The 20,840-nt window shown below is 46.4% G+C and overlaps 1 protein-coding gene across 3 annotated transcripts in view; it reads right to left on the minus strand.

Moving 5' to 3' along the window:
- Positions 1-1,118: 1,118 nt before the first annotated feature.
- Positions 1,119-20,840, minus strand: part of LOC147121617 (solute carrier family 22 member 2-like) — a 59,860-nt gene continuing 40,138 nt past the window's right edge. For 2 of the 3 annotated variants that reach the window (XM_085981997.1, XM_085981999.1), the window contains exons 10-11: positions 7,450-7,549; positions 1,119-1,509 (exon numbers count right to left, since the gene is read on the minus strand). In XM_085981997.1, the coding sequence (XP_085838123.1) occupies positions 1,410-1,509; positions 7,450-7,549 (200 nt within the window). In that variant the 3' untranslated portion in view covers positions 1,119-1,409. The remainder of the gene's footprint in view (positions 1,510-7,449; positions 7,550-20,840) is intronic. The other variant, XR_015077584.1, reaches the window with a different exon arrangement.

A 20,840-nucleotide genomic window follows, 5' to 3' on the forward strand; every position in this document is an offset into this window, starting at 1 on the left:
TTCTGTTATGCGCCAGCTTGGCCTGCAAGAGAAAGGACAGCCTCTAAGTACAGTGTCAAGCCCTGATCTTGCTCGCACTGCCTCCCATGGTCGATTAGCCCCGACAGTGTCAAGCCCTGATCTCGCCCGCACTGCCTCCCATGGTCGATTAGCCCTGATAGTGTGTAAAGTCCTGAATGTGCAAGTGCTTTTCATGACAGTCCCATAGCTGCTGGATGAGGGCTGGCCATTAGGGCTTTCAGGCCCCTTTGGCCATAAAGTAAGGTGCACATGCAGGGATGAGGACGATACTGGAAAGGGTACTCACCCTTACAACCCGAGTGAGGTCATTGAATTTTTTCCGGCACTGGTTTGGTGTCCTGCCAACCGCGCTGTTGGACGTGACCCTGTTTGCCACATCCCTCCATGCTTTCCGATATTCGGCGGGCAGCGGCCTCCTGCCACCCTCAGGGAAGAGGATATGGCGCCTGCGGTCCACTGCGCCAACCAGCAGCCTCAGGTCACCCTCGCCGAAGCGCTGCGCTCTCTCCCTGGCCTTCTCCATTCTCCTGGGCGTGGAGCAGTTCCAGAAGCAGTGTTCAGGCCTTGCCTTAGGGCTGCAGTGTGCAGGGCGTGGCAGCCAAATAATTCCACCCTCCCCCTTTAAGTGCTGACCGGCGCCTGACTGTCTGCCCTCAATGAGCAACTCGCCGCAGCTGTGCTGCGCCCGCCTTCGGTGTTTGCGCCCCGGATCGCCGGTTTAGCGCCTAATGATAGTCGTGCATCGCCTGCTTTAGCGCAGCAGCAACCTCTTGGGGCGATGCAACTGAATATTGGCGAAGGTGGCGCTAAGTTGTGCCGGGCGCAAAAGTTAGCGAACGCCATGCTGTAGCGCCCCAAACGTGGCTATACTGAATTTCTAGGCCAGTGTTCTTTATATCACTCCCTATACAAACCTCTTGGTCCGTCTTCATGTTTTTTTTGTAATTAAACTCAAGATTAATAGTGGGACCCAACTCATCCAGCCATATCATTGGTGACAAGACTGTCCAATAGAAACTCAAATCCCTCAAGTTTAAAATTCAAAAAAATTATTTTCTCAAATAGGTTTTCAGTAATATTCTTTTATATCAGGCACATTTTGAGAACCCAATAAATATTTAATATTTAGCAGGTAACACTACAAAGTACAGACTCAGAAAAATGCACATTCAACTGTTATATAATCTCCAAGGGCCTCACTTTGAGGGCCATAGATACACATCAAAGAAAGGAAATACTAATCATCAATACTGGTATTGGTGAATCGCTAGAATGAGTGGCTGTTATTGGACTTAATTTTAAGCGGGTGAAAGTGACTACATGCAGCGAGTGTGCAATATAACCCTAAGCAACTGTAGGTCGTATTCTGTCTAACACTATAATTTAATTCATGCTTCAACGTCCATCTTCACTGAAGCTGGGTTCTTGGCATCTGTTGAATACAGGACAACTTGCTGGTACCTTGTCTTTGGAAGCTTTTTCTTTGGCCTAGAGAAAGAACACAATATTAATAATCCAGCAATCTGCAGCACACTTTCTCAATGCGGGATACATTAAAAACATTAGGAACAGGAGGAGGCCATTCAGCCCCTCGGGCCTGTTCCGCCATTCAATGAGATCATGGCTGATCTGCACCTCAACTCCATTTCCCTACCTTAGCTCCATATCCCTCGACAGCCTTACCCAACAAACACCTATTGATCTCAGTCTTGAAAGCCCCAAATGTCCCAGCTTCCACAGCCTCTTGGACTCAATTACACATGCAACAAGCTTCATTATAATTTCAATTTGAAATTGTTGCCTTTGGGACTGATGTTCAGCTCAGCAACAAGGAAATAGCTTAATAAAAAGATGTTCGTTGTTTGTACAGCTTTACTAAATGAAAATATAAAGTTGTGGAGTAAGAAAGGGCCATTTGCCCCAACAAGTCCACTCTCACCAGAGATCATGCACACTTATTCCATCATGGAGTCGCACTCTCACCACCTGCACTTGATCGATCTGCTACTTTAAGGAACACTAAAGAGGAAACTTCGACACTCCTGGCACGTGCATAGTGTACGGGCCCAGGGTGTGGGTCCAGAGAGGACAGCAGGCTCTCCAGAGGTTCACGTCACCTGCCGAGACCTCAGTGCAGTGCTCTTGGAATGGAGGATGGTGGGATATGCAGGTTTTGAAAGGACACTCAGCACCATGGAACACAGCTATGTGCGGAGTACGAGCTCCAGATGTCCACCAATACAGGCCAACCGGCTAGAACCAGAGGTGCATCGACAGTGTGCAGACTTCATTCTGTGCATGGCTACTTCATGTGCAAACTTAGCACCGCCTACACACACTACTGCGCTGGGTATCAGAGGGCAAAAATAAGCCATCAAAACTGTCTTTCTCTCTTTGGTAGAGAGATTGGAGAGTAGGGGGTATGGTACTATCACCGGACAAGTAAACCAGAGGCCTGGATTAATAATGCTGAGAATGAGAGTTCCAATCCCACCACAGCAGTTTGGAAATTTGGATTCCATTTAAAAAGAATCCGGTATCAGTGAAAGTGACCATGAAACCTTCGGATTGTCGAAAAAGCCCAACCGGTTCACCAAAGCCGTCCTTACCCGGTCTGGCCTATATGTGACTCCAGTCCCACACCAATGTGGTTGACACTTACCTGCCCTCTGATGTGGCCGAGCAAGCCACTCAGTTGTATAAAGGTAATGTAGGGATGGGCAATAAATCCCGGCCTTGCCAGTGATGCCCATATCCCGAGAATGAATAAAAACCTCAGGAAAGGAAATCAGGAGCTGATGCTGGTACAGAGGTCCTGCCTTGTGGAGCTTGGCTGCATACAGGATGCCATTATGATGAGACCCGTGTGAACTAAGAACATATGAAATAGGAGCCTGCTCCGCCATTCAATAAGATCATGGCTGATCTTCTACCTCAACTCCACATTCCTGCCCTATCCCCATATCCCTTAATTCCCTTAACATCCAAAAATCTGTCGATCTCAGTCTTGAATATACTCAACTTCCCCCTCCGTAACATTGCCCGTCTCCGCCCCTACCTCAGCTCACCTGTTGCTAAAACCCTCATCCATTCCCTTTGTTACCCCCAGACTTGACTATTCCAATACTCTCCTGGCCGGCCTTTCATCTTGCCCCCTCCATAAACTTGAACTCATCCAAAACTTTGCAGCCCATATGCTAACTCACACCAAGTCCTGTTCACCCATCATCCCTGTGTTCGCTGATCTACATTGCCTCCCAGTCCGGCCACACCTCAATTTTAAAATTCTCATCTGTGTTTTCAAATCCCTCCATGGCCAGTAAATTCCTCCAGCCCCACAACCCCACGAGATCTCTAGGCTGCTCCAAATTCTGGCCTCTTGCGCATCTCCGATTTTGTTAACTCCAGCATTGGCGGCCGTGTCTTCAGCCGTCAAGGCCCTAAGCTCTGGATTTCCCTCCCTAAACCCCTCTGCTTCTTTAAGATGCTCCTTAAAACCTACCTTTATGACCAAGCTTTTGGACATCTGCCCTAATATCTCCTTATAGGAACATAGCAACAGGAGGAGGCCATTTAGCCCCTTGAGCCTCTTGCACCATTCAATGAGATCATGGCTGATCTGTGACCGAACTCCATATACCATTAAGTGGCTCGGTGTCAAATTTTGTTTGATAATCTCTCCCATGAATCACCTTGGGATGCTTTACAACATTAAGGGCACTTTATAAATACAAATTATTGTTCTGGTTGTTGTAGCAGTGGAAGGATTCGCAGGCTGTCTGAATTCTCCTTCCATGCCCATAAAGATCTTTAAACCAGTCCATGGGGTGGTTAGTCCGATACAGCGGGAGGGCTTTCTGGGCTCCCATCATCCACATGCACAGGACAAGAATATTCTGCTGGATGTCAACCCAGGATTCAGAGCTGGAACGCCGGGACAGTCTGGAGCGGGGATTCGAACCCTGCACCTTCTGCCCCAGAGGCAGGAAAGCCACCACTGAGCCAACGGCTCGCTCCCACCACTCATCTCGTAAGCTGCGGTTATAGTTTGACCTCAGCTGCAACTAAGGGCAGATGACAGCTGTGGTATTAAGTAGAAATCAGCAGGGGGCAGCACCAGTGGACCCAGTAAAGTTACAACCAGTCCTCAATGAATCTTTAACAGGCACAACACTGACAATATACACAAAATCCTGCTATTGATTAGAGTTCTGGTTTGAATTTGAGGGTAAAATTCAACTCCCCAGTGCAGTGACAGGCATCCATTTTTGATGTTTTCCTCTAGGTCAACAAATGCGTCAAGTTTAAAATTCTCCTCATGTTCAAATCCCTCTATTGTTTCACCTCTCCCTATCACCGTAACCTCCTCCAACCCGCCGAGAACATCACTTTCCTCCAATTCTGGTCTCTTGTGCATCCCCAATATCTTTCGCCCCACCATTGGTGACCGTGCCTTCTGCCGAATTCCCTCCCTAAACCCTTCTCTGCTTCGCTCTCCTCTTTCAAGATCCTCCTTAAAACCTCCCTCTTTGACCAAGCTTTTAGTCACCCATCCTAATATCGCCTCCTCTTGATCAATTTCATTTTTGTCTGATTACGCTCCTGTGAAGCGACTTGGGACGTCTCATTGCGTTAAAGGAGCTAAATAAATACAAGTTACTGTTGACTGAAATGGGCCCAAGGTCATAAACCCAGCTGGTGATTGACCACCGGTCAGTGCTGCTGCAGCCTTGTGATTCCGCAAAGTCCGAGGAAAATGTTAACATTTTGAAAAGACATTCAGCAGATATGGGGTTACATAAACCACCTCCACCAGACGGAGACATAGAAACATAGAAGATAGGAGCAGGAGTAGGCCATTCGGCCCCTCGAGCCTGCTCCGCCATTCAATGAGATCATGGCTGATCATCCAAATTCAGTACCCTGTCCCTGCTTTCTCCCCATATCCCTTGAGCCTCTTGAATAGATTTAATGAATTGGCCTCAACTGCCTTTTGTGGTAGAGAGTTCCACAGGTTCACCACTCTCTGGGTGAAGAAATTCCTCCTCATCTCTGTCCTAAATGGCTTACCCCTTATCCTTAGACTGTGCCCCCTGGTTCTGGACTCCCCCGCCATCGGGAACATCCTTCCTGCATCTAGTCTGTCTAGTCCTGTTAGAATTTTATAAGTTTCAATGAGATCCCCTCTCATTCTTCTAAACTCCAGCGAATATAAGCTCAATCGACCCAATCTCTCCTCTTGCGTCATTCCTGCCATCCCAGGTATCAGCCTGGTGAATCTTCGCTACACTCCCTCCATGGCAAGAATATCCTTCCTCAGATAAGGCGACCAAAACTGCACACAATACTCAAGGTGTGGTCTCACCAAGGCCCTGTACAACTGCAGCAAGACATCCTTGCTCCTGTACTCTAATCCTCTCGCTATGAAGGCCAACATACCATTTGCCTTCTAAGCCACCTGCTGCACCTGCATGCTTACCTTCAGCGACTGGTGTACAAGGACACCCAAGTCTCGTTGCACTTCCCCTTCTCCCAATCTATTGCCGTTCAGATAATAATCTGCCTTCCTGTTTTTGCCACCAAAGTGGATAACCTCATATTTTTCCACATGCATCTGCCCAATCACCCAACCTGCCCAAATCATACAGGAGTTTCTCAGCATCCTCCTCACAGCACACACGCCCACCCTGCTTCGTGTCATCTGCAAACTTGGAGATATTACATCTAGTTCCCTCGTCCAGATCATTAATATATATTGTGAATAGCTGGGGTCCTAGCACCGATCCCTGCAGTACCCCACTAATCACTGCCTGCCACTCGGAAAAAGACCCATTTATTCCAACTCTTTGCTTCCTGTCTGCCAACCAGTTCTCTATCCAAGTCAGTACCTTACCCCCAATCCCATGTGCTTTAACTTTACACACTAATCTCTTATGCGGGACCTTATCGAAAGCCTTCTGAAAGTCCAAATACACCACATCCACTGGTTCTCCCTTATCTATTCTACCAGTTATATCCTCAAAAAATTCCAACAGATTAGTCAAGCACGATTTACCTTTTGTAAATCCATGTTGACTTTGTCCGATCCTGTCACTGTTTTCCAAGTGCTCTGCTATCACATCTTTTATAATGGACTCTAGCATTTTCCCCACTACCGATGTCAGGCTTACCGGTCTATAATTCCCCATTTTCTCTCTACCACCTTTTTTAAATAGTGGGGTTACATTAGCTACCCTCCAATCCATGGGAACTGTGCCAGAGTCTATCGAATTTTGGAAGATGACCAGCAATGCATCTATTATTTCTAGGGCCACTTCCTTAAGTACCCTGGGATGTAGATCATCAGGCCCTGGTCACCCTGGAGCCATGTCTCCGTAATCCCAATTACCTCAAGGAAGCACTCAGCCGGGATCTGGAGATCTTGTATTCGATGCTCAGCACCTACCACCATGTTTGTAAAGATACACTGTTCTTACACTGTTCCAATGAAGCTCAACATAAGCTCGAGGAACAGCACCTCATCTTTCGATTAGGCACTTTACAGCCTTCTGGACTCAACAGAGTTCAACAATTTCAGACCATAACCTCTGCCCCTATCTTTTTTTTCCATTTATTTTCTCTCTCTCACATGGTAGCTGTCTTTCATTCTGCCAGTGCCATTTACACTTCATCTAGAGTCATTTTTTGTTTCTTAACTTGTCCCATTACCATCTCCTTTCGCCTTGCACCATCATCCCTTTTGTCTCTTAATCTCTCCTGCCTTCCATCCTATCCCAGACCTTCCCTTTTGTTCTTCCCTCCCCTCCCCCCTTTCCCTGCCCCTACACTTGCTTAAAAACCTGTTCCATCTCCAACCTTTTCCAGTTCTGGCGAAGGGTCATCGACCTGAAACGTTAACTCTGTTTCTCTCTCCACAGATGCTGCCTGACCTGCTGAGTGTTTCCAGCATTTTTTGTTTTTATTTCAGATTTCCAGCATCCGCAGTATTTTGCTTTTGGAAAGATAACTCTTCCAAATGTGGAGTGTAGCGCAGTGCAAGCTGAGCCCGAGTCGATCCAAATTCCCACCCGAGCTCAGGATTTTATCTGGGTCCTTAGGTAATGGCACTGAGGAAATGCTGGTTGCTTCCTCACAGGGAGGGAGGGAGAATCACCACTGGCCACGTTCCTAAACCAGCTACTGGATGGGTCAAGAGTTCCTGAAGAAATGACAGGAGTTCCAGAAGAACACCTGTGGACCAGATTGGGAACCCGTGGCATGAGGTTGGGGGGGGGGGGGGGGGGGGGGGTGGGTGCGGAGTGGGGGGAGTTTAAACCCCAGACGGGAAAAAAGCTTCAACAGTGGGCAAAATAATCAAGTGGGAGGAATGTTCATGGCAAAAGCTCACCAGGAGCTGAGTGGTTCTGCCGCAGTTGTTCACTGACTTACCGTCTGAGGTTTTCCACATCCTCGATGGTGTCTGGTAAAGTCAATCCCTTTGTTTCAGGCAAGAGCAACACAAGGCCTCCAGAAATCAAACCAATCACCCCTGGGAATGAATGGACAGAACAGGGAAAGATTTAGTGCAAACTAGACAAATGGATGAGTTTAAATTAAACTACATTTTGAAGAACTCTCTCTCAGGAATGCTACTAATATTTTCTGTGATGCGCATTTGAATTGTACTTTGTACATAAGGAAAACACGTTTTAATACATTTCATTCTACACCAACACTGAATGTTGAAACAGAAGTGAAGAATGTTGTTTGCAGAATAAAATTAGTTTGGATTATGACCAATATTGAATTGCATAGTTCTTGAGGAGTCAGCCCCTCAGTCTGTGAACCCCCACAAAGATTAAGTGAATTTAAGTTTCTTTAAATCTGCCTGAATAGTGAAGAAAACGTGAAGTATTTAGGGACTAAAGAACATCCAATAGCATGTAAGGAGTGGCCGGATATAACTGGCGACCATTAACAGAACTGGACCAGCAACCCAGAGGTCCTGTGGTTAAATCCCAGCATGGTAAATTGTGAAATTTAATTGAACACATCTGGTAATTTTTTGAGCCAGCACCAGAAAAATGGTCTGCCGGACTGTCAGAAAAAGCAAAACTAGTGCACTGACGTCCTTCAGAGAAGGGACCTGCCACTCCTTGTGGTCGACTCAATGCCTTCAGTGCAACGAGGAATGGGCAATAAATACGGCCCTGCCAATGTCACCCACATCACAAAAATATAATAAACTATTGCTAGTAGCCCTGCAATTATAGAAGTGGCCAGTTATTTGTATGATGAAACTCAGTGCAAGCCTCAATTTTTCCTTATTTCATCATGCTTTTTTTGGATCCCTCTTGTATTTTTTCACCTCCCACTATTTATATATCCTTTGGTCCTTTTTATATCTCTACATCTTCTCACTGATGATCTTCTATTAAGCAGTTAGCAAGGCAAGTAACCCGCCCCCTCCCTGTGATTGGCAGATCAGCTGATCCTCTCCGCCCCCTCCTACCCCCAAATTTTGCCCCCGTGTTTTCCGACCTTGTTAAAGTGCGTGTTCACCATTCAGCCTCGAGCTCTGGCGAAGGATCATAACTCAGCTTTTCTCTTTACTGATGCTGACTGACCTGCTAAGTATTCCCAGAATTGTGTCTCTTTTTGGCCAGTGTTGTTTGGTTTAATTGTTACACGGATACCATCTGTAATAGGCACTCCAGGGACTTCAACCAGTGACCCGGTTTCGATTAATATGATGCCACATGTGGGATTAGTAAGTTGTAACTAGCTTTACACCAACTGGTTACCCTAACTAATCTTTTTTTGATGCCATGGCAGTACAATCAGGCTCATGATTGGAGTCTGGAGCAGCCTGTAGGATGGGTTGGTATATTTAACTCACTTGTATTGTTAATTCCAGACACACATCCTTGAAGTTCAATTTGCTTTATGCCATGTCTTTTCACAGGGCTCCAATGTAAACTGGCATTTTCTGCTTTTCTAGTTTGTGCCAATTACTTCTCACTTGTGTAATTGCGAAGTAGTCATTGCCACAAACTTTGCATCAATCCATTTTATAAAGTTAGTTCACAACAACAACTTGTATTTATATAGCGCCTTTAACGTAGCAAAATGTCCCAAGACACTTCACAGGAGCGTAATCAAAACAAAATTTGACACCGAGCCACATGAGGAGACATTAGGACAGGTGACCAAAAGTTCGGTCGAAGAGGTAGGTTTTATGAGGGAGGGAATTCCAGAGCTTACGGCCCAGGCAGCTGAAGGCATGGCCGCCAATGGGGGAAGGGATGAAAATTGGGGATGCACAAGAGGCCAGAATTGGAGGAGCGCAGAGATCTCGGGGGGTTGCAGGGCTAGAGGAGATTACAGAGATAGGGAGGAGCGAGGCCATGGAGAGATTTGCAAACATGAACATTTTTTAATTGAAGCGTTACTGGACTGAGAGCCAATGTAGGTTAGCGAGCACAGCGATGATGAGTAAACGGGACTTGGTGCGAGTTAGGACACGAGCAGCAAAGGTTTGGACATGCTCCAGTTTACAGAGGGCGCAAGGTGGGAGTCTGACCAGGAGAGCGTTGGAATAGTCAAGTCTATAGGTAACAAAGGCATGGATGAGGGTTTCAGCAGCAGACAAGCTGAGACAGGGGGGGAGACAGGCGATGTTAAAGAGGTGGGAGTAGGCGGTCTTGGTGATGGAGAGGTTATGGAGTCAGAAGCTCAGCTCAGGGTCAATTAGATCGCAACGGTTGTGAACAGTCTGCTTCAGCCTCAGACATTGGCCAGGGAGAGGGATGGAGTCAATGGCTAAGGAACAAAGTTTTGGCGAGGACCGAAGACAATGGCTTTGGTCTGTCCAATATCTAATTGCAGGAAATTTCTGCTCATCCAATACTGGATGTCGGACAAGCAGCGTGACAAATCGGAGGCAGCGGAGGGGTTGAGAGAGGTGGTGGAGAGGTCGCGCTGGGTGTCGTCAGTGTACATATGGAACCGGACGTGTTTTCGTGTCACTGAGTGGCAGATGGGGATAGGATAGCATAGGATGGAGTCAAGGATAGATCCCTGGGAAACACCAGAGATAATGATGCTGGAGCAGGAAGAGAAGCCATTGTAGGTGATTCTCTGGCTAGGACTGGTTAGATGAGAATGGAAACAGAAAATGCTGGAAATACTCAGCAGGTCAGGCAGCATCTGTGGAGAGAGAAACAGAGTTAACATTTGAGATCCCCTCCCTCACCTCTTTTTCCGGGACATTGATGACTGTATCGGTGCCGTTTCTTGCTCTCACCCTGAACTAGAAAATTTCGTTCACTTTGATTCCAATTTCCACCCTTCCTTCACCTGGTCCAACTCTAACTCTTCCCTTCCTCAACTTCTCTGTCTCCATCTCTGGAGATAGGCTAACAACAAACATCCACTATAAGCCTACTGATTCCCACAGCTACCTGGACTACACTTCCTCCCACCCCATTTCCTGTAAGGACTCTATTCCATTCTCCCAGTTTCTCCACTGCATCTGCTCTCATGATGCCACCTTCCATACTAGTGCTTCCAACATGTCTTCCTTTTTCCTCAACCGAGGATTCCCCTCTACCGTGGCTGACATGGCCCTCGACTGCTGTTCGTTCTATCTCCCACACTTCTGCTCTCACTCCTTCCCCCTCCCTCCCGGAACCACGATAGGGTTCCCCTTGTCCTCCTTCCACCCCACCAGCCTCCACATTCAACGGATCATCCTCCGCCATTTCTGCCACCTCCAGCGTGATCCCATCACCAAACACATCTTCCCCTCAGCTCCCCTTTCAGCATTCCAAAGGGGCCACTCCCTCCGCAACACCCTGGTCGACTCCTCAATCACCCCCAACACCCCCTCCCCTTCCCACAGCACCTTCCTGTGCAAGCACAGGAGATGCAACACCTTCCCTTTTTACCTCCTCCCTTCCCACTGACCAGGGCCCCAAACACTCCTTCCAGGTGAAACAGTGATTTACTTGTACTTCTTTCAATTTAGTAAACTGTATTCGCTGCTCACGATGCAGTCTCCTCTACATTGGGGAGACCAGACGCAATTTGGGTGACCACACTGTGGAACACCTCCATTCAGTCCGCAATCATGACCCCAAGCTTTTCGTTGCCAGTCACTTTAATTCTCCGCTCCACTCCCACTCTGACCTCTTATACTGTTCCAATGAAGTTCAATGTAAGCTCAAGCAACAGGACCTCATCTTTCGATTCGGCACTTTATAGCCTTCTGGACTGAACATTGAGTTCAACAATTTCAGACCATAACCTCTGCCCCCATTTTTTCAGATGCAGCTGTTGATTCTGCCATTCCCATTTACACCTCTTCTAGACTCATCTTTTGTTTCTTAACTTGTCCCATTACCATCTCCTTTTGTTTTGTACTTTCATACCTGTTGTCATTGAATCTCTCTTGCCTTCCACCCCATCACAGACCTTCCCTTTTGTTATTTCCTCCTCTCCCCCTTTCCCTGCCTCTTGTATTTGCTTAAAACCTGTTACATCTCTAACTTTTTCCAGTTCTGACAAAGGGTCACAGATCTGAAACATTAACTCTGTTTCTCTCTCCACAGATGCTGCCTGACCTGCTGACTATTTCCAGCATTTTCTGTTTTTATTTCAGATTTCCAGCATCTGCAGTATTTTGCGTTTGTAACGTTTCAGGTCGATGACCTTTCATCAGAACTGGAAAAAGTTAGAGATGTAACAGGTTTTTAAGCAAGTGTAGGGGCAGGGAAAGGGGGGAGTGGAGGAAAGAACAAAGGGAAAGGCCTGTGATAGGGTGGAAGGCAGGAGAGATTAAATGACAAAAGGGATGATGGTGCAAGTTGAAAGGGGCTGGTAATGGAACAATTAAAGAAACAAAAGCTGGGTGGTGTAAATGGCAATAGCAGAATCATCAACAACACCTGCTGTCTGAAAAAAATGGGAACTGTGGTTACGATCTGAAATCCAGACTCAACACTGAACTCAACAATACGAAAGCAAAATACGAAAGGTCATCGACCTGAAATGTTAACTCTGTTTCTCTCTCCACAGATGCTGCCTGACCTGCTGAGTGCTGCCAGCATTTTCAGTTTTTATTATTGAATTCAACAATGTAATTTGTGATTTTGATAAGGGCTGTTTCAGTGCTGTGGCAGGGGCAGAAAGCTGATTGGAAGAGGTCAAACTGCAAAGGATGGCACACTAATTACTCTGAAACAATGAAATACATCAAATATGAAATAAATTTAAAAATTGCATTTGAGTCAGTTAGAATCAATTCACAACAGAGGCAACAAGCACAAGGTTCAATTAAATTACATTTCAGGAGTGACAGAACTGTATTTTTATCGATATTTATATTAGCATAAACTAAGGGCCTATTCACACTAGTGTCGTGACTCTGTCCCCTCCCCTCCACTGGGCTGTACCATACTACCTGGGCCTCATTGCTGCAAAATTAAAGTCAGGAGCTTGTAGAGCCCAATTTTATTTATTTTAGCAGCAGAAAGTTGTTAAATACATAACTGAGCCTTTGTGAATCAACACCTATATTTATTTAGAGAACGAAGTGTCATTATTTTTTTATTTTTTTTACCAGTTTTGTAGTCATCATTCCATGGGCAGTGAGTCTGTCGAAGTTCAGAAACCCAAACAATGCCAGGACTGAGATTTTGGTGCAAGCTCCCAGAATGGGAACATAGGAACAGGAGTAGGCCGTTCGTTCAGCCCCTCTGCCATTCTATTAGATCATGGCTGATCGGTACCTCAACTCCATTTACCTGCCTTGGTTCCATATCACTTGATATCCTTATCTTGAAAATTTCAATTGCCCCATCGTCCACAACCTTGGGGGGGGGGGGGGGGGGCGGAGAAAGAGTTCCAGATTTCCACTACCCTTTTTGTGAAGAAGTGCTTCCCGATTTCACTCCTGAATGGCCGAGCTCCAATTTTAAGATTATGCCTCCTTGTTCTGGATTCCCCCACCACAGTTTCTCTGTATCTACCCTCGTGAATTCCTTCATTATTTTAAACACTTCAACTAGATCACCCTTCTAAACTCAAGGGAATACAACCCAAGGTTATGCAACCTGCTCTCAGTTTAACCCTTTAAGCTCTGGTATCATTCTGATGAATCTGCAATGAACCCCCTCTAAGGACAATATACCCTTCCTGAGATTCGGTGTCCAGAACTGAACACCGTACTCCCGATGTGGATTGACCAAGGCACTGTACAACTGAAGCATCACTTCCTCACTTTTGTATTCCAATCCCCTGTGATAAAGGTCAACATTCCATAAGCCTTTTTGATGACTTTTTCTACCTGTGCAGTTTAGTGATTGTGTATCTGGACATGCAAATCCCTTTGCTCCGCCACAGTTTCTAATCTCTCGCCATTAAAAAAAATTCCAACTTGTCTTTTTTCGATCCACAGTGGATGATGTAACATTTGCATATTGAATTATCATTGGCCCGCAGGCATCTGTAAGGAATACCTATTAGATTCACATGTGATCACATGCTGAGTTGTCATTGGCCTGCAGGCATCTGTAAGGACTGCTGTTGTTTTGAAGACCCAGGCTAGGAGTCTTAACTCCATCTTGTCCTCATGGTGCTGTATGTTTAAGGTCACAGACCTGATGCTTCATAAAAGAGTTTAAACTGTACTACTCGGTTGTCCTGCAATTTATTATTTTTGTACCAAGTGTGCAAAACAAGACATGGTGTCAGAACAGGGATTTGAAATGGACATCGGTGGAGCTCCCTTGCCTTGAATGGATTGGGAATCTTTGAACTTACATAGAGAATGGCGCAAGTTCAAGCAACACGTGCAGTTGATGTTTTCGGGTCTGCTGAAAAGCAAAGGGGAGGAAGAAAGATGCAGCTACCTACTCCTGTGGATCGGAGAAAAAGGGAGAGATATTTAACACGTGGTCTCTCACCGCGGATGAAGCAAAGGTACTGAAAAGTTATTTAGACTGTTTTGAGTCATATCTGATGCCCAAGACAAATACGATATTCGCTAGGTACAAGTTTCAGGAGAAAGTACAAGGAGCTAGTGAGTCGTTTGAACAGTTCGTGACTGAGTTAAAACTACTGGTAAAAGGACTGTGAATATGCAGAAGATAAAGATGAGATGGTCAGAGACCGCATCGTGTTTGGAATACATTCAGCTAAAGTGAGAGAAACTTTTGAATGTTGGGTCTGGGCTAACGCTGGACAAAGCTATGGGCATAGCTAAATCGCACGAGATAGCCCAAGCACAGTTGAAAACCATAATCGGCGCCACGAACAGCTCACATGAACAGACAGTGCACGCAGTTAATAGACACACACCAAAGAACACCGCCCAGAGAGCGTGTTTCAGAACAGAAAGAACAGAGAGAGTTCTAAAAATGAGCGACAGAGACATAAAACGCTTCAAAAACTGTGGATATTGTGGAAACAAGATGCATAGAGAAAAGGAGCAATGCCCTGCCAAAGGAAGACAATGCGCTAAATGTGGTAAACGGAACCACTTTGCTAAAGTTTGCAGGACTGCTTTCGGAATAACAGTACACACAGTGAGTGACAGCCAAATGCCCAGCACGTGAGTGCAAAAGACAAGGCTGAAGCATTTGCAACTATCTTCAGCCAGAAGTGCCGAGTGGATGATCCATCTCGGCCTCCTCCTGAGGCCCCCAGCATCACAGATGCCAGTCTTCAGCCCATTCAATTCACTCCACGTGATGTCAAGAAACACTGAAGACACTGGATACTGCAAAGGCTATGGGCCCTGACAACATTCCGGCAATAGTACTGAAGACTTGTGCTCCAGAACTAGCTGTGCCCCTAGCCAAGCTGTTCCAGTACAGCTACAACACTGGCATCTACCCGGCAATGTGGAAAATTGCCCAAGTATGTCCTGTCTACAAAAAGCAGGACAAATCCGACCCGGCCAATTACCGTCCCATCAGTCTACTCTCAATCATCAGCAAAGTGATGGAAGGTGTCGTCGACAGTGCTATCAAGCGGCACTTACTCAGCAATAACCTGCTAACTGACGCCCAGTTTGGGTTCCGCCAGGGCCACTCAGCTCCTGGCCTCATTACAGCCTTGGTCCAAACATGGACAAAAGAGCTGAACTTGAGGGGAGGTGAGACTGACTGCCCTTGACATCAAGGCAGCATTTGATCGAGTGTGGCATCAAGGAGCCCTAGCAAAACTGAAGTCAATGGGAATCAAGGGGAAAACTCTCCATTGGTTGGAATCATACCTAGCACAAAGGAAGTTGGCTGTGGTTGTTGGAGGTCATTCATCTCAATCACATGACATCACTGCAGGAGTTCCTCAGGGCAGTGTCCTAGGCCCAACCATCTTCAGCTGTTTCATCAATGACCTTCCCTCCATCATAAGGTCAGAAGTGGGGATGTTCGCTGATGATTGCACACTGTTCAGCACCATTCGAGACTCGTCAGATACTGACGCAGTCCGTGTCCATATGCAGCAAGACCTGGACAACATTCAGACTTGGGCTGACAAGTGGCAAGTAACATTCGCACCACACAAGTGCCAGGCAATGACCATCTCCAACAAGTGAGACTCTAACCATCTCCCCTTGACATTCAATGGCATTACCATCGCTGAATCCCCCACTATCAACATCCTGGGGGTTACCACTGACCAGCCATATAAATACTGTGGCTACAAGAGCAGGCCAGAGGCTGGGAATTCTGCGGCGAGTGTCTCACCTCCTGACTCCCCAAAGCCTTTCCACCATCTACAAGGCACAAGTCAGGAGTGTGATGGAATACTCTCCACTTGCCTGGATGAGTGCAGCTCCAACAACACTCAAGAAGCTCAACACCATTCAGGATAAAGCAGCCCGCTTGATTGGCACTCCATCCACCACCTTCAACATTCACTCCCTCCACCACCGGTGCACTGTGGCTGCAGTGTGTACCATCTACAAGATGCACTGCAGCAACTCACCAAAGCTCCTTCAACAGCACTTTCCAAACCCGCGACCTCTACCACTTAGAAGGACAAGGGCAGCAGTCGCATGGGAACATCACCACCTACAAGTTCCCCTCCAAGCCACACACCATCCTGACTTGGACCTGTATCGCCGTTCCTTCACTGTCGCTGGGCCAAAATCCTGGAACTCCCTTCCTAACAGCATTGTGGGTGTACCTACACCATATGGACTGCAGCGGTTCAAGAAGGCGGCTCACCACCATCTTCTCAAGGGCAATTAGGGATGGGCACTAAATGCAGGCCTAGCCAGCCAGCGACGCCCACATCCCATCAATGAATAAAATTTTTTAAAAGAGCCAAATGCAGAGGAACTGTTTATTGATTCTGTGTCACAGAAAAAACAGATTTCAGGGACTGAGCAAGCCTATGCCGATATTGAGATAGGAAAACAGGGCAAAGAGCTTAAGTTTAAACTAGACACTGGATCTCAGGTTAACGTAATTCCTCTGAGTGAGTATCACAGCTTGAAGGATGAGTGTGAGCTACAGCCCACCTCATGCAGACTGACCGGCTATGGGGGTGAGCAGCTCATTGTAAAAGGCACATGCGTGATGAAATGCAAGTACAAAGAAAGCGACATGATGTTAGATTTTTACATTGTTGACACTCAAGCACCTCCAGTGCTAGGTCTAAAGGCATGTTTAGACATGGACCTCGTCAAGCTATCATTGACAGCACCAGTTGAGAAGCAGACAGTCATGGAGGAGTTTGCTGACGTTTTCAAAGGAATCGGACTATTCCCAGGTGAATGCACTTTTCACCTTGACCTAGCAGCAACCCCTGTGGTTTGCCCACCGAGAAGGATACCCCTTGCTCTACGTAGTTGCCTGAAGGAGGAGCTGCAGAGCATGGAGAAGACAAAAATCATTGTCCGGGAAACAGAACCGACAGAGTGGGTCAACGTGTTAGTAGTGGTTGAGAAACCACATACAGGCAAGCTCAGAGTCTGTCTCGACCCCAGGGATTTGAACAAGGCTATCAAACGCCCTCACTACCCTCTACCAACGCTAGATGACATCACACCCAAGCTAGTGGGAGCACGTTACTTCAGTGTAATGGACGCATGATCAGGATACTGGACCATCAAGCTCACGGAAGAGTCATCTAAGCTAACAACGTTCAACACACCATTTGGACGCTACCAATTTCTGCGTTTACCATTTGGTCTTATCTCAGCTCAGGATGAATTCCAGCGGAAGATCGACGAAACCTATGAAGGCCTCGACGGAGTAGTCGCAATCGTAGACGACATCCTCATCTATGACAGGAATAGAGAGGAACATGACAGGAACCTCCTTGCGATGCTACAAAGATCACGGGAGAAAGGTATCCGGCTCAACCCCGAGAAAAGCATAATCGGATCCACCGAGATCAGTTATTTCGGGCATCGCCTCTCAACTGATGGCATTAAGTCGGATCCAGAGAAAATCTCCGCCATCAAGAAGATGGAGCCGCCGAAGAACCGCGCAGAGCTAGAGACAGTACTAGGCATGGTTAACTACTTAGCCAAGTTTGCCCCGAGCCTCTCCGAAATCAACGCACCCATGCGTCAGTTGCTCAAACAATCCAATGAGTTCCTGTGGGACAAACAACATGACACAGCATTTCAGAAAATGAAAGACCTAATCACCAGAGAACCAGGATCGGTTCTTGCCTACTTCGACCCCAACAAAGAGCTCAGACTACAAGTGGACATGTCAAAGTACGGACTAGGCGCAGTATTACTGCAAGAAGGAAAGCCCATCAGCTACGCTTCCAGATCTCTCTCAGACAGTGAAATCAACTATGCTCAAATCGAGAAAGAGCTATATGCAATTCTGTTTGAATGTAAGTGTTTCCACCAGTACGTCTATGGCCGACAAGTCATTGTGGAATCCGACCACAAGCCCCTCGAGTCAATCATGAGGAAACCACTAGCCACAGCCCCACCAAGGCTACAGAGAATGTTCCTTCAGCTACAGAAGTACGACTTCACAATCATTCACTGTCCAGGCAAAGACATTCCTGTCGCAGACACGCTCTCCAGAAAGTCTCTTAGCTACCAGGACAGCAGCCTCAGTGAAGGCATGGATGTGCAGGTGCACATGGTGTACAACAGCTTACCGGTGAGTGACTCAAAACTGAAGGAGATCCAAGCAGGAACAGAGAAAGATGCACAACTCACACTGCTGAGCAAAGTCATACATGAAGGATGGCCTGAGGAAAGGCGGAAATGCCCTCAGAGCATATCTGAATTCTGGAACCACAGAGACGAACTGTCACAAATCAACAGAATCATCTTCAAAGGGGAGAAAATCATCATTCCTACCAGTCTCAGAGAAGAGATGTTGACAAAAATTCATGCTGGACATATGGGCATGGAAAAATGCAAACAAAGAGCACGTGACATTATGTTTTGGCCTGGAATGTGCAAACACATTGAGGACATTGACGGGAAATGTTCCATTTGTCTAGAACGCCGCCCATCAAATGTCAAAGAGCCCATGATACCTCACCGTATCCTAGACAGGCCTTGGCAGGTCACGGCAACGGATCTGTTCACATGGAACAACGAGGACTACATAGTGACTGTTGATTACTAAAGCAGATTTTTTGAATTGGACAAGCTTCACAGCACCACATCTGCAGCTGTGATCCACAAGCTAAAGGCAGCCTTTGCCAGGCATGGCATGGTAGAGACTTTAGTCTCAGGCAATGGCCCCCAATACAAATCAAAAGAGTTCGAGTCGTTTGCCAAGGCATGGGATTTCACACATGTCACATCAAGCCCACATTACCCTCAAAGTAATGGCCTTGCTGAAAAAACTGTCCAGATTGCAAAAACACTCATGGACAAAGCCAAAGCAGACAAAAGAGACCCCTACATCAGTCTCCTTGAGTACCGCAACACTCCGGTTGACAACTTCAAGTCACCAGCACAGCTGTTGATGAGCCGCAGACTTCGCTCAATCCTTCCAAGCACCAACCAGCAGCTACAGCCAGAGGTCGTGAGCTGCAAGCAAGTGCATGCAAAACGTGTACAGAGACAGCAACACCAAAAGAGGTACTATGACAGGTCAGCTAGACTACTGCCGCCGCTGCACAATGGAGAATCTGTCAGAATCCAGGAGCATGACTACTGGAAGCCAACAGTCGTCATCCAGCCAGCTGATGCTGAGCGATTGTATCACGTCCGCACCCCAGAAGGACAGGTGTACCGCCGCAATCGCAGGCACCTCCTGAACACCAAGGAACAACACCGTCATTCCGACGAGAGGATCAGTTCAACAGAGTGTGATGAACAGAGCAATACACAAAACACATCATACTTACCTGAACCTAAACCTGAACCTGAATTGTTAACCAATTCAGGAGCATGCTCAGTTCCATACCACACAAGGTTGGGACGAGAGGTCAAGCCTAGAGTTATCCTTGGCTTGTGAACTGTCCAAGGGTGTAGGCGGATCGCTGCCCTAAACAAAAAATACTGTACATCGTTATTGAAACGTTGAGATGTTTTCAGTGCTAGTTAAATGCTAAGTTTACTTAGATGTTTATGCTACCGAGAACATTAGGTAGAAGAAAGGTTTAAAAGTAATGCATAACATTTTTCTTTTAAAAGAAAGGGGATGTAACATTTGCATATTGAATTATCATTGGCCCACAGGCATCTGTAAGGAATACCTTAGATTCACATGTGATCACATGCTGAGTTGTCATTGGCCTGCAGGCATCTGTAAGGACTGCTATTGTTTTGAAGACCCAGGCTAGGAGTCCTAACTCCATCTTATCCCCACTGTGCTGTATGATTGAGATCACAGACCTGATGCTTCATAAAAGAGTTTAAACTGTAGTACTCCGTCGTCCTGCAATTTATTAGTTTTGTACAAAGTGTGCAAAACAAGACAGATGACCTTGCACTTCCACATGGAACTCCATCTGCCACAGTTTTGCTCATTCACTTAGGCTTTCTATGTCCCTTTGTAACTTCCTGCTCCCATCTACACAACTTACTGTGCCTTCCAAGTTAACGTCATCTGCAAACTTGGATAGACAACTCACTATTCCTTCATCTAAATCATTGATCTACATGATGAAAAGTTGAGGCGCCATTCCAGATCCCTGGAGATCACTACTTGTCACATCCCACCAATCGAGTACATTCCCTGCATGCCTACTCTGTCTCCTTCCTCGCAACAAATTACCACACATGTCACAAGGTTGCCTCCAATTCCTTTATATTTGTTAATAATCTCATTAACTTTATGAAATGCCTGCTGGAAGACCACATAAACAACAGCCATAGACACTCCTCTGTCCACCATGCCAGTGACCACCTCAAAAAAATTCAACTAGGTGAATGAGACAACACACGCAAGCTTGAGGTTCCTGAGAGGGGACAGGCCTGGGTAGCCAAAACTTACCTTGGTTATTGAAAGATGGGAAGGTTAAGATTGATGGTAAGTTTTGTCATTTTTCCCCCCCAGAATTCAATTGTGCACGTTTCTATGAGACAGATGTTATTGTTAAGGGTATGTAGTGAGGTGGAGGAGGAATCAACATGACCACTGGAAGGACTTGGAGGAGGAATAGAGGGATGTGATTGGTCCTTTTCTTGAGAATGGGAACTTTTAGAGACAGTGACGTGTTTGCTTTTTAGTGAACGTGAAATCTGAACTTGCTTTGCCCATTGTGGACATGTTGGGACTCTGGAGAATTGCAATCATTATATTTGGAGATGTAGTTGTGCGTCTTGTTGTATCAGCAAATGATAAAAGCACAGCATTAAACTAGTTAAATGCATTGCACGCAATACAAGA

The sequence above is a fragment of the Somniosus microcephalus genome, chromosome 3 (genome assembly GCF_052327205.1).
Source record: "Somniosus microcephalus isolate GS21.2 chromosome 3, FLI_Smic_1.0, whole genome shotgun sequence".
Taxonomy (NCBI): domain Eukaryota; kingdom Metazoa; phylum Chordata; class Chondrichthyes; order Squaliformes; family Somniosidae; genus Somniosus; species Somniosus microcephalus.